This window comes from Dermacentor andersoni, chromosome 8 (genome assembly GCF_023375885.2).
Source record: "Dermacentor andersoni chromosome 8, qqDerAnde1_hic_scaffold, whole genome shotgun sequence".
NCBI classification, from domain to species: Eukaryota; Metazoa; Arthropoda; class Arachnida; order Ixodida; family Ixodidae; genus Dermacentor; species Dermacentor andersoni.
Window position 1 is genome coordinate 118,254,811 of NC_092821.1, and position 14,761 is coordinate 118,269,571.

The following is a 14,761-nucleotide window of genomic DNA, read 5'->3' on the forward strand; positions in this document are numbered from 1 at the left end:
AGCAAAGAGCCTTTGTGCCAAGTTCTGATTGCATTTGGTCCTCCTGAGATCAAGCGCCACCCGCCGGGGGTCTGACTATGGCGTTTAAATATTGAGCACCGTCCATGGACTCAGATCCGCAGTGTGCTGTCTGACACCAGACAGCGCAGTGATAAGAATAGCTTAGCCATACGGTGGTTTGCAGAGTACCAACAACCTAACACAGAAAATACCATCCGTGCACATGTGGTACCAAAAAGAATAACAGAATAAACTAAGGTGCAGAACTTAAAACACTAATGCTACAGATTGGCAATTTTTATGGTGTGGCTGAGACTTGTGAAACGTATTGTAACTATATTGCAAGTATTTTAGCATTATTTATTCAGCAATACTGGCAAAAATAACTGTAAAGCTTGCTTAGCACAATGGAAAAGATCCAAGTGCTGTATATAAGTAATATGGTATGATATATATTTAAGTAATATGATATAACGTGTAACAGATACAGGTTGGACAGATAGAGATAGCTGCCGTGTGTTGCCCCTTCATCTGTGTGTATGTGTACTTATCGTAACTTATCGTAACTGAGATTGGCAGTTTGGCCCAAGGTATGATAAGAAGAGAACGGTATCTTAGGTCAAGAGTCACCAGCCAGAATCACAGCCCCTGATAACCACCTCTTCAACCTCACGCGTTGTCCTTTCCAGGCGAGAGAGTACCAGCGCTCGTCACGGAGTGGGAACCTGAGGGTCAGTGGTGGCAGTCAAATTCTGGGTAAGCTTTCATTCTTTTACCATCATCATCATCATCATCATCATCATCACCACCACCACCACCACCACCACCACCACCACCACCACCACCATTACCATCATCATCATTCTGGGTAAGCTTTCATTCTTTTTTAATTATTATTATTATTATTATTATTATTACTATTATTACTACACTTATAGCCATTAGGACTATTTTTTCTTGCTTTTGGAATGTCCATCTGTTATCACATGTAAGGTATGCAAACAATCTCAAAGGCTTTATTTCACCTCAACTGCCAGCCAGATGTGACAGCCTCATTCAACATTAGACCACGCATCTACTTTCAGCCACCAGCAGCAACCTCTTCTTGACCTTGAAGCAGTGTTCTCAAGGTCAACCTCGGTGCATTAGTTTGAGGTTTGGTACTAAGTGTTAAATGTGCCTTGTCATTTCTGTTTCATGTTCATAAACCTGCGTAAACATGCTCTGATGCCTTTGATATAGAATTATCATGAAATTATGGTGTTTTTACGTGCCAAAACCACTTTCTGATTATGAGGCACGCCGTAGTGGGGGGACTCCGGAAATTTCTACCACCTGGGGTTCTTTAACGTGCACCTAAATCTTAGTAATGGGTGTTTTTACATTTCGCCCCCATCGAAATGCGGCCGCCGTGGCCTGGATTCGATCCCGCGACCTCGTGCTCAGCAGCCTAACACCATAGCCACTGAGCAACCATGGCGGGTAAGAATTATCAAAGCCATGATACAGTGAATTTAATGATTCAAGAAAAAGTTTGTTCAGTACACAGTTTTGGCAGAGAAACATGCTTTATCAAGGTGTCCTGCGACTTAGGTAAGCTGCCGTAAAACCCTGTTGACTCGAAAGTTGTAAAAACAGGAAAAAAATTCCAAGATAAGTAGAGTTTAAGAAAAGTGAGACCAGAAAAATATAAGTCCACTTTCGGACATAATAGACCAAATAGAGCCTTTCGAATGACGTCAGTAACCACTAACTTCTTGACAAAAGCTCAGTATACCAGGAGCAGCATTGTCGGTTGGTCACTTTCAGCAATACAATCAGTTTCACGAGATTTCGGGTGACTCTGCATTCGACACGATGGCATCCATGAACAACAGCGTCCCTGGCACTGTGACAAGACAGCTTGCTTGGCACTGGAAAAGTACGACCATTGATCCTAATGCAACACTTAAAGTCTGCCATCCGAGGTGTTAGCAGTTCCAGGCATGGAAAATATGACGCTGCTAATTTATACAGCGAAATGAATCTCCGACAATTTTTCTTAGAGAACTGAAAAGGAACTGTGGTTAGAGCACAACTATCATGCCTTTGGCAGGTGATCGTCAGTGACCTGACTGTTTATGCCGTTCAGGTAGGAAGCTAGTGCCCTTAACAAACTGCAGTCTTGATTAAACTATGCTGTGGGCTCGCATGTTCCAATCATGTTGCTCACATGCTTTGATTGCAGGCAGAGGGCTGATCGTATTGCTCTAGGTCACAATTAATATGCTGTAACCACATTTATACACTAATGAGAGAATCCTAAATGAAAGGGCGATAAAGAAAGGCTCCCAGCTAACCACTCCTGAGCTCGCAAGCTCGCATGAGTAATGATATAGAAAAGGGAGGGGAATAAGTGGGCAGTACAGTGCCTGCTTTGCCAGCGAGTTCAGTGCAGTGCGATCACTCGCTGCTTGGTTTAATGCAACCGAAACTGACGCTGCTTCATTGCCTAGGCAACCTGCTCACGGCAAAGCAGAAGGCACTGAAGAAATGCGGGTCAGAAAAAAAAGCTGTTTGGAAAAGACGCCAGAGCAATGCAAAATACATGTACATTGCGAAAAGTTTGGTGGAAGTTTCTTATCATTTCCTTGTTTGTGGTGCAAATAGCAACAGTTGCTGAGGGCGCTGGTTCCTCACTGTGATGTGACCTTGGTTAGCATGGCACAAAGTGCGGAGGTGCACTTTGCTGGAAGTGACATCGGGGCCTCTCTTGCAGAATGCACACTCCGGCACAACCATAAGGCACGAAGGAAAGTCCTCGTGGCTGCAGAATTCTGTTTTCACTTTTTGATGATATTGCAGCCGTGCGCATAATGTGGAAGCTTTTTGGTTGCAATTTTTCTTTGTTATTGGAGCAGCTGAGACTTTGAGATATCCAGAGTCCGGCGAAAAACGTTTTTAGAATAAGAGGTGAAAAACACATGGAGTTGTCATCGCAGCTGGAAAGAACTTGGACTGAATTTTTATTTCAAGATATCAGAGTTTGTGTTTATGAATGTTTACTGTATACTAAAATGTAGACATGAAAATAATCTTTCTGAGTACTGCCAGCCCATTCATTCAGGGGGAGCAAATCTGCACCTTTGATTTCAAATCTTAACCTCACAAAGCATTCAAGCTCGCTCAACCTTAAATTCACAATTGAGGTAGAGGTAAAAATTGTTGATCTTACTGGCAGTATTTCCAGCACTTCACATGCTCAGGTTGAGGTCAGAACCACCTTTGTAAGCATCACCATCACATTTCCCTGGCAGAAATTGCCGTAGATGAAAACTGCTTATCCCAAGTGGCATTCCATCCCAAGTTCACAATATGCGAACACTTTTACCACTATTGCACCATCATTGTTGTTGTACATACCACCATTGTCATTCATCATGCTGTTGACATTTGTGCTGTCATCTTGCCATCGTTGTCGTGGCACTGCTATCTTTTCTGTCATCTTCACCGTTGTCTGATTAGCTTTTGCTGTTTTAAAGGAAGCTTGAACGGCTGTTGATAACGCAGTGCTTCAGCCATGATGTCATATCCTACTGCTTGTTCCTTTCTCCTTGCAGAAGTTACAGAAGACGGGGTCTGTCACGTGGGAAAAATCAGCTTCGACACACGAGACGTGATTGGTCGTGGCTGCAATGGAACATTTGTGTTCAAGTGAGTTCATTCTCTTCGTTGTGATTTCACTGCACTTGCCTTGCTCTACTCGCTCCACTAAGAAAGAATGTACATTCATTTTAACCTCTGTATAAAATAGCAGCACTATGTCAAGTAGATATGGCAATCACTCCTGGACATCAATGGTGTTGCAGATGGCTGCTCAGAGAAAAGCAATATAATGTGCAGTTCGTAGCTAGCCGAAACGTGATCTTTCTTTGGATCATTCATTGCATTTACTTCATCTGTTAGCTATGCTTTGCTTCGTCTGCTATGCTGCTACCTTGCTTCAAGTAGTAGCTTACGAGGCGGCCAAGTGAACTGAAGTGAATGTCAGAACATGGCAGTGTCCTGCTCCCACGGGACCACTTTCTGAGTCATGGCGACGTCACAACACAGTAGAGACGAAACCGAAATTGGCTGTCGATAAGCTGTTATGTTAAGTTAGTTAGGTCACTGCGAGATTTTACAGTATTTTTTCTTGAGCTTAGAGGTCTAGGACCTCCATTTAACGAAAAAGAAAAGGTAAAAATGTGTCAGTGCCCCTTTGAGGTGAGGCCAGAGAACAGCAGCTGCTGAAGGGGGTGCTACCATACGAATAAGCACAGAGCAGGTGTCGTGTCACCAAATCTAAGAAATATGAATAGATGCATTATGGACGCTGTATGCCTGCACCCACCGTGTGACTCTGTTTAACCATCTCACTGATCACACAGTCTGGCACAGTGGTACATGGCTGAAAGATAACACATTCATTTTGACCCCCATAGAAGGCACAGCCTGTTGCTTTCAACTTGTTAACAGCCCCTGCGATATGGGAAGATAGTTTATTCACACTTAATTCTTGCATTCGGCCACTTGTATCTGCTGTGCAGACTTAGGAGTGCTCACCACCCTGCCTGTAATGTTGCTGTGGCGGTACTAGTGATCCACTATTAATATGAGTTCTAGCAATGGTATTCCACCATGTTACAGCAGTACTTTTACACCTATGAGAGTTTGGTGCCACGTACATGTTGATGCTTGTATTGAGAGGTGAAAGAGCCCAAAACAGTTATCACTACAAAATAATAGAATAGGTATAAAATCCATGCTCTGCATACTTGAAGGGAACAGCGCAAAAGATAGGACAAGCAACTGGCAAACATAAACACACAGAGTTGACTTCCAACTGGGTTTATTGACACCAAGTGAACAGAAAAATGGGATAGTAGAAGTGACAAATTGCTTTGTCAGTGTGTGAAGTGGTTTCAACTGTTGTCTGTAAATGCTTAAAACAAGGGGTCAGTCACCTGGTATCAATAAACTCAGTTGAAAGTTGGCGCTCTGTATGTGTGCTAGCATTTGCTTGTTCGTCACTTGTGCTGTTCCCTTTAAAGATGTTGCCTTAGCAGCTAGCTCGAATTCAGACTTTAGTCCATCTTTTGCATGAATTGCATGGATTTCTGTTACGATACAGAGGCGCTGGTATTTTACAGACTTCGCATGCATGTCTACAACTTTGTGCAGAGAGCGGTATGTGACGTTTTAACTGTATCACCATTGTGACGCATTGCACATGTCGTGATGTTATGCCTCACACTTATTTTTGTTGTCATTTGTCATCTATTTCCTGTGGCATTCTAGTTCTGTTCCATGGTCATCTATAGACACCAATAATCCATTAAATGCAGGGGCACTTTCGAGAAGCGCCCCGTAGCGGTCAAGCGCATACTGCCGGACTGCATCAGCTTGGCGAGCCGTGAAGTGGACCTGCTGCGCGAGTCCGACGAACACCCCAATGTGGTTCGCTACTTTTGCATGGTGTGTGCTGCTGTCTCTCTGCTCCATGGGTTGTGGTGGTGAAAATGCTCTTCCCTCAATATCGCGCCACGCATACGTGGACATGTCAGGCTTCCTTGATGCGAGAGTGAGGCTCCGAAAGGAACGTTAGTTCTTGGCAGTCATACTCACATTTGCACAGGCTTTGCAAGGTCTCCTAAGGGTATCTGAAAACCAGTTCTCTTTAAAGACTTGCGCAAGTGAATGTTTCGACTTTGTGGTTATCAAAACGTCTCAAAGGAGCTTTTGAGACAGCTTGCAGTGTGGCTAGCAAAAAAATTGGTGCGAGTACCAAAAGAAGGGAAAAAGCTGCGAAGAGGAAGAATTGAGGAAAGGAAGATGGATTGGGAGTGGAAGGCAGGATTGAAACCGAAAATACAGTACAACTACAACCATTGGGTGGCGGACAAATTTCCACAGATGTTGCTGCAGCACCTGCCTGACACAGAGCCGTAAGCTTACATATGATTTTCTGTTTGTGTAGCACATGGACGTGACTAATGAAGCCAGTGAGAGACCAGTGACAGCTTTTTCTTATTCTCTGCTAATGCTAAGTCTGTGAGCCTCGCCTGGGCCGCACACCACTCCCTCTATTATTGGCAGTTGTGTTTGCAGAAGTGGTCAATGTGACTGAGGGCAGTGCCCGACGACGCTGCCGCTGCAGATCTTTTTTCTAGTTATGCCTCGCAGCAGTCTGAAATGTAAAGTAAAGAAAAAAAAAGGAAAGTTATTTCCCCGGTTGTTTGTCTCCATGCGCTGGATTTCTTCCTGACACCATTTACCCAGTCAAGCTATCCAAGCTCTAAATGGAGAGAAAACTGGGAAAGTTGGTAAAGATTTGTGGCCACGCTAGCTGTGCAGCAGAGACGAGGACGAAGGCAAGTGAAACGAGTGCTGACAGTGCGTGCGTTGTGTTGCTCACCTTTGTCTCCGCCTTCGTGCTCATCTTTGCGACACTGTGTAAGCTGAGCTTGCAGTCTTTATTCCGTGCATGCTGCATGCTTATTCATCTCGGTTTCTTGCCTTCCTGCGTGTGCGTGCGTGTGCCAGGAGGAGGACCGCCAGTTCTGCTACATTGCCCTGGAGCTGTGCGAGGCCACCCTGCAGGACTTCGTGGAGTGTCCCGACTCGGAGGACTGGGGCCACCTGGAGCCCATCACGCTGCTCCACCAGGCCTCCTCCGGACTGCACCACCTGCACTCGCTTGACATTGGTGCGTGCCTAGAGTCTGTCTTTACAGTTGAACCCGGAATACATAGAATTCCGAGGGGATCGTGGAATAGTTTGGTATATCATTACCTCTATGCACAAAATTATGTCAATATAGGCCCCTAGTATAAGCTCTGCATGTCTCTGGTAATTGGCTAAAACTGTCACAGACAGGAGCTTACTGATTGGCATATCCAAAGGCAGCAATGTCGACAAACACACCGCAATGATTCTAGGTGTAAAAAAAAAAAAAATGTGCGCAAAATTCACAAATGCCACTCTTTGGGAAGCCATTTGTCCATGTCATGGCTGCTGGCAGCCTTTCACCTGAAACTACTTTGGCAATGATGCTGTAGCAGTTTTTGAATCGCTGTAGCCAGCCAGTCCTTCCACTTTCCTCTTGAAATGCTATCGCAAAGGCATTCTCAGCTGGCATCAGCCCATCCGCAGGGATGCTTTTGGCGTGGACATGGAGAAAGCACTTGTAGAGGGTGTTTTCGGTTTTTACAAACAGCAGAACTCGCTCACAGCAAGCTCCCAAAGGACTATGCTTCGCTGCCTTCATTGCACCCTGGACGACTCAACTTGATACTGTGAGGTAGTGACTGATGCTGCTGCTGTTGCTTCCTCCATGTGCTTGCCGAATGGAACGACGTAATCAAGCATGCCAGGTCACACAAAACGTGCAGCGCAGAAATGTGAACAAAGAGAGTCCTGCCAGTGACGGCAGAGCTGGCACCCTCCCTACTAGTGTGCAGGCCCTTCACCTTGCTCCTGCCATCCTCATTTTCTTTTTTTTAATGGTTGCCCTAGTCTCTGTTCTCCACAATTGCTCTTTCGCTGTCTGTCGTGCATGCTGGCTTGGCAGTCTGCCAGCCACTCAACATGAGCTATGGGCTCGCCACAGGCATATTCGGATCGTGGGAAAAGCAACGGGTTGCCGGGCAGTGTTCGCTATGTCAAGTGTTTCTACCACGGGAGTCCGATACAAAAAAACGGTGATTTTATACAATTACATGCGATTTTCAAGGGGATGTTTGGAGTGTTCAATGTAAACAATGATTCGAAATACCCAAGCATGATACATCCGAGCCCAGCTGTATACTTTTGCATATGTGAGCTCTATACCAGACAGACCAAAGGGCCTCAGTCCAGTGTGGGAGATACGGGTTCTCCTCCGTACTCTTGGGACAAAGGAACCACAATACACAGTAGTGCAAACAATCACAAGGGCATTTATTGCACCTTTCATAGATCAACGCCGGCTAGCCGAGTTGCTATCCCCAAAACATGCCGATGGGCGCGCGACAAATCTAGAAGTCCGACTTACCGCGACCGCATTGCGAGCGAATATGTTCGCCCCGTGCTGGATCCCAACGCCTGGTCGTTCGCGTGTACAGTCACGCGAATGGTCGTGCGTTCGAAGGCGGCCACGTGAGGTGGTCTCGCAGAAGCATGGTCGCAGCGTGCGCGGAATGTCCACGCTGTTCGCCGGCCCGCCGGGAAAGAGGCAGCGCCTTGTCCCTCGGCGCCCGAGTAACCCCGCCGAGGCGCGACGGTCGCGCCATCTCTCGCACCGCGCTTGTACCACTCCAAGCGCCGCGGGCGCCAGGCCACGCGAGCCGTGCGGGAAAACAGCATATCAGGGGATGCGTGAGAGTCGCGCATCCCCACATCCCCCCAACCTTATATCACTACATATTCCGGCGAAACATTTCACACAGTCTAACAACAACACGTGCTTCGCGAACAAGGTGGTACATGCAACAGTGGCCGCGCCGGGGAAATGTCCACACGCTGTCCATAACATGCGAGCCGACTGTCCTTGGGGTACACCGCTGGTGTCCGCCCGTCACAGCAGCAGCTTTGCAGACTCGACGGCACGATTCCAGGCCAGGACTCCGGAAACGACGACGCAGTAGTCGGTACGAGCAAGTGTCGCTCGCACCGACGCGCCCTGCTGGCAAGAGCCGCCGTAGCTGTCGGTGACCGCTGGCTCTTTTGTCCGCCGCCGAGGGTTGTGAGCTGGATACAGGAGGCCGCCGAAGTCGCTGCGCCGAACTGGCCACAGCATCACCATCGCCCGGGGTGGCTCGATCGTAGTCCGGGGCAGCAGCGCAGACGATGTGCAGGTGACAGCAAGCCAGGGGTGACTCCAATCACGCTGCGTAAACTCAACACACTCGGCAAACACTACAGTAGTGCAAGGGAGAGGAATTCTGCATGCGCATCGCCCACGTGGTACGATGTTCAACTCGGCTAGCAAAAGACCGGGCAGCTACTCAGATGCTAAGTTCACGTGAACGAAGCTCGCTTCCTTGAGCCGTACGAGTAATTTCAATTCGTGCGAGGCTAAACTAGAATGAGGGAAGCAACTTGCAACACCTCAACGCCACGGTCCACCAGGTTGTGTCCCTCCACGTGCGACAGGCAGCTTCGTAAAGCCTTAGGCCTAAAGCGTCGCTACCCTGACAACAACCGGCATCCAAAAACAACACCCAAAATGGGCGCAAAACAGGCAGCCGCGAGGAGACGTTAGCTCTGTGAGGTGGTCCTACTCCGCTCGGTGCACACATTATCCGAGTTGACGGCGCCCACCGTCCCAGACGGTGTCGGAGCGCCCGGTGCCAGGCCGCAATACCAGTCAGCCCGTAGTGGCACCCGTGGCCCGCGGCCACCCGGCTCCCAGAGCCGCGACTTCATCGAGAGTCAAAGAGATAGGAGAAGCTATTTACATAAGAAATTCGGACCACCCACGAGGCTTCCGTACTCACTCGCTTCAGGCTTGCACTGCTCCGCGGGCGCTCAGCCTCGCTCTCCCAGGATGCAGACCACGTGGCTCTTGTACCGACGAATGTCATTAAAAAAAAACACTTGCGAAAAGGCTTAGCATGTTGATAAGTTCAAACACACTACAGCCACCGTCGCCTCGCTCAAGAAAGCACGCCGCCGACGCTAGCGATCAAAATCCACGCTAGGCCTACGCTTCGGTTCAAACAAAGGTCTCGAACGAAGCAACACTGTTAAAATTATCGTCCGATGCCCCAAGAGCCCCACGTTGGGCGCCAGATGTGGGAGATACGGGTTCTCCTCCATACTCTTGGGACAAAGGAACGACAGTACACAGTAGTGCAAACAATCACAAGGGCATTTATTGCACCTTTCATAGATCAACGCCGGCTAGCCGAGTTGCTATCCCCAAAACATGCCGATGGGCGCGCGACAAATCTAGAAGTCCGACTTACCGCGACCGCATTGCGAGCGAATATGTTCGCCCCGTGCTGGATCCCAACGCCTGGTCGTTCGCGTGTACAGTCACGCGAATGGTCGTGCGTTCGAAGGCGGCCACGCGAGGCGGTCTCGCAGAAGCATGGTCGCAGCGTGCGTGGAATGTCCACGCTGTTCGCCGGCCCGCCGGGAAAGAGGCAGCGCCTTGTCCCTCGGCGCCCGAGTAACCCCGCCGAGGCGCGACGGTCGCGCCATCTCTCGCACCGCGCTTGTACCACTCCGAGCGCCGCGGGCGCCAGGCCACGCGAGCCGTGCGGGAAAACAGCATATCAGGGGATGCGTGAGAGTCGCGCATCCCCACACCAGAGAGACAAACAAGCGCTTTTACAGCACCGAGGGCGACAGACTTCTGTACCTGACTGTAGGCACACATTGTGCTTGTCTGGTGCACATCGTAGATATGAACTCTTGCCTTGTGCCTCTGTTTTTCACTCCCCCTCTCCATGGATAGGGTAGCAAACTGGACAGTGTCTAGTTAGCTTCCCTGGATTTCTTCTCCTTTCCTCAAAAAAATGCCTGCAGCTTTAATTGACGGCCTGAATGTTTTACCACACTTGCATTTACGTGCCTTCTATACCTCGAGAGTTTGAGCATAGCCATTTAGGGAGGGGGAGGGGGCAGAAACACATGACTAGCTTGGGACACATGCAAATAGTGCTTATGTAAGCAGTGTGCTGCACGAGAATCAAGGACGTGTGTCATCTGTGACAATGCCAGGTAAGAAACGTAGATTCTCTTGGTGGAAGGATTGGTGGAGTCATTTACTGACCTGAGGGTAAGAAAACCGCTACGCATTTTGCGGTCTGTGGCAGATGTTTTGTTTTCCTGAGATATGGCGCCACTGTTCCTTTCCCTGAGCAAATTACTTCTGGAACCTGGTATTGCTGCAGACGACGTGTACTTATGGCATTTTTCTTGGTGAAATAGACAAGTATTGTGCCCATGGATTATGCACAAGAAAATGCGGCAGAAAAGGGGAAAAAAAAGAAATAATGGAAAGGACAATGTGTTAATGTGGCGCAGGAATCGGTTCACCAAAGAACCTGCTGAAGCATTTCAATATACAGCACATGCCAAGTATGTGGGTCAGTTCTCCATCTGTATCGCTTTGCAAAAGTTAAGTTCACTTTCTTTTGAAATCTTTGAGCTAGCAGGTTCCGTGAATCTGCATTCTTTCTTCTAGTTTGAGAGTCATGGTGGTTGTCTTGCCTTCTTTGAACACCCTGTAATCATGTGATTCAAGCATTGTATAAGAGTGGCTGTGCATTGCCTTCATTAAACTTTCAGGTCGGAGTGCACATCTGTGTTTTATGTCTTTTTATCCCTCCTCTATCTTTTAGAAAATATACAAAATGACACCATTGTGTAAAGATTGAGGGGGAATGAGCTGTTTTTCTTCCCCTAAGCCAGAAGAGTTGTCTTTTTCAGCTTCTCTTATAAATGCACCACACAGTAGACGGTGCTGCGAGGCATCAGAAATCTAATCAGCAAACGAGATAAGCAGGAGTTGTTTGGAGTATTGGCGGAAAAAAATGCAGGGGAAAGATTGATAAAACCAGGGTTGTCGCAGGCTTGGGTAACTCTACAATATGTGGAGCTTTCAAGGGAGAGAACTTAAAGGAGATATAGGCAAAGTGCTACGCTACAATAGATGTAGTGAAACCTGATTAGCTCAAGCAGCTTAAATGATTATTTGTCGGCGTCCCGTATCAAAGATGATGCCAATAGAAATTATCATTGTTGTCATTGTTTTTTCCTGAATGGCTGCAAGAAGTCTCTGTGTTTGTGCAGTTCACCGAGATGTCAAACCTCACAACGTGCTCATCTCGCGACGGAACGCCGCTGGCAAGGCTAAGGCCATGATCTCAGACTTCGGCCTCTGCAAGAAGCTGAGCCACGGACGGCTGTCATTCTCGCGAAAGTCTGGCGTCACCGGCACCGACGGCTGGATCGCACCGGAGATGCTGTCGGGTCATGGGCGAGCCGTGAGTGACCTCGTCACCAACACTACTTGCTGATGCTTTTAGTGCTGACAGCCATTTGACAGTAGCCACTGTACGTTTAAACCTTGATTTAGCAGAACTGTTTATATTATGAACATCCAGGGTTAAAGAAAAAATAGCACTTCTCTGTGTAAAGACACAGAGTCAAATGCTATTTCAGTTTTATGAAGTTTGTAATAAAAGGAGCCAAAAGAGAAAAATATTTTGACTCGCGTTATAGTAAATTATCCTTTTGCAATACCAAAAATGGCCACTCTTACCCCGCGAAGGTGCTTAGTAAGCCAGGAAAGGTGCAAATATGAAAGATGAGTGAGAACGTTGTGTTGAAGTTTTCGTGCTAGCTTGCCGTGATGTTGTGAAGTTTTGATGGCATCTGCTAAGGCCTAGCTAAATTTTTATCAATAAAGACAAACTATACATTCTATTTGAAAAAATCTAAGGATTGAATTTAGCGTGTTTGAAGAACCTTTACTAAGCCACAACGACCCAACTACGAAAAATTTATTTCAGATCCGTGATGGCGCACTGATGTATTGGCGCTTGGTTTCTGGCGCAAAATAAAAAAAAAGTAACTTTGACCTTTGTTTTCTTTTCTACTTATGAACCGCTTACTGCAAAGTTCACGAAAATATTGTTTTGAAAGAATACTTTATCAGCCTAAACTGATTTAGCATTTCTGTTTTACCTTAGTGTCCTTGTAAAGGAGTACTGACAGAACATTTTAAAGTGTCAGCATTAAGGGTCCCATGTCGCATAAAATTAGGAGTCGGTGTTGGTGTAGTTGTCCACGAGCAAAAATTGCCGTATATGTTTAGGTTATACATATATGCCACGCCTTGCTATATGACGTCTCCGTGTATGCGTCTCCCATGTATGCGGGTTATATTGCCTCACCATTCTATCACTGAAGTTGCTCATACCTTGTCTTGACAATGTTATTCTTGACAATGTTATTCCTTGGAGTTTTGAGAATGACAGCCCGCATGCAAATGTCATGAAACAAAACACTGACAGTGCATGCCTTTTATGTTAAATGTTCTCAGATTGAAATATCTAAAGTGCCAAACAATAACAGAAACCTGAAAATGATATAACTTTTCGGCGTGGCTATGCACTATACCTCCGGGATCGGCCCATGCAGGAGGCCGCATTTATACCAAAAAGCTCACGTTCGTGCATTGCATTCCCCACCAGCCGTCAACCCAGTAAATATGCTGCAGAGCCTCAATTCACCAAGAGGGCAGCGAATAATTATTTACACGACCTTTTAATGCAACCAGTTCACAATGTGCGGCAAGCGCCGAATGACTTCCGACGTGAAAAAAAAGAGAGAGAGAGAGAGAGAGAGACTTATCGTGTCATCCAAACCTGTTGTGGTGGTCTAGTGGTACCAAACGCCGCTGACGTGTCACGTACACACTTTGGCCATGTTTCCAGAAGCCGAGTTGATTCAGCACTCAACAGGACAATAGTGGAGAACGAGTCCCCGATGTTTCCAAGAGAAGCGAGCAATTGGAAAGAGCAGCTTGGCAGCTTTCGGCAGCACGGTCATTGTGTGACCTTCAGCCATGGCAATGGGTCGACTGGCACACCCCTTGATTGCTTGTGATACTGCGGGACAGCCACCTCCACTTTCGGCAGTGTGATGGGTCTTCTCCTTCACGTTCAAAGCTGTGCTTCGCTTGGCTCACGTTTCGAAAGGGTCGTGCAAAAGGGCGCTGCGGTTAATTATTTGCACCGCTTTCAAGCAACTGAGGCTTCACACCGTAATCACGAAGTCGAAACGCCGAAATGGTGGGACACAATATTTACTCTAAGAAAATCTTGAAACGCCGCTCATGCCAAATCCTTCTTGCATAAAGTCTCTCTCGTACTGTTTGGTCCTGCACTATCATTAACTGTCCCAACAATCTGCTATTTGCATAATGATGCTCGAGAACAAACCCCAATTTTCTGCATAGATATAGAAGCGGAATTATGTTCGACATTGTTAATTTTAAACATAACTTTGTGGGGCATTCCAGATTTCAGTCTTTTAAAGGCAGCTGACAGTGTTCAGGATTTTCACATTTTTCACCATGTTTGGCAGAGTTAACGCTGACATAGTGCGATAACAAAACGATCACTGTGTGCAGGCCTTGTTTTCTAGTGTACTCGCCAGTGAACGAGACTTATATCTTGCGCTGTGTTAACAAGATATACTATGCTCTAGCAAAGTTAAGTATTACAGGGTATCTGCATTAATCACTACCTGTCTGCTTTATCTGCACAGACAAAAGCGGTGGACGTGTTTTCGCTGGGCTGCGTCTTCTACTATGTGCTGAGCGGAGGCCGGCACCCGTTTGGGGACACCCTAGAACGGCAGGCCAACATCAAGCACGGACGGCACAATCTCTCGGATGTCGGGACACACGGTGCGTCACGGGCAGTCGCTGCGGCACCTGTATTCATTGCTTATTTAAAGCTACATGGTTTGAGCTATGATCCTGAAATTGCAGTTGAACCTTGGTGTAATGATGTCACAATTAAGGCAGTATTTAGCGCATTACAGCCAGTATTCATTGCCAAAGTACACACAAGGACAGTTACTCCTGTATTTCTATCCACGGGTAGCATGTAACGGCTCACACGTTTTGTTCTTTACCCTTTTTACCGCGAGGGGAAAAAGTGTTTGTTTGATCCTTGTTTGATGTGAGCATTGTTTGTTGTCCGCATACGGTGCAAACATCGAAAAAGATGTATTTTTG

The 14,761-nt window shown here is 47.0% G+C and overlaps 1 protein-coding gene across 1 annotated transcript in view; it reads left to right on the forward strand.

The window, feature by feature from the left end:
• The window catches only part of LOC126529154 (serine/threonine-protein kinase/endoribonuclease IRE1-like), a 59,049-nt gene that overhangs the window by 28,217 nt on the left and 16,071 nt on the right, over positions 1-14,761 (forward strand). Inside the window, exons 14-19 of the mRNA XM_050176750.3 lie at positions 690-756; positions 3,600-3,693; positions 5,367-5,496; positions 6,565-6,727; positions 11,803-11,996; positions 14,287-14,428. Of these exons, the coding sequence (XP_050032707.2) occupies positions 690-756; positions 3,600-3,693; positions 5,367-5,496; positions 6,565-6,727; positions 11,803-11,996; positions 14,287-14,428 (790 nt within the window). The remainder of the gene's footprint in view (positions 1-689; positions 757-3,599; positions 3,694-5,366; positions 5,497-6,564; positions 6,728-11,802; positions 11,997-14,286; positions 14,429-14,761) is intronic.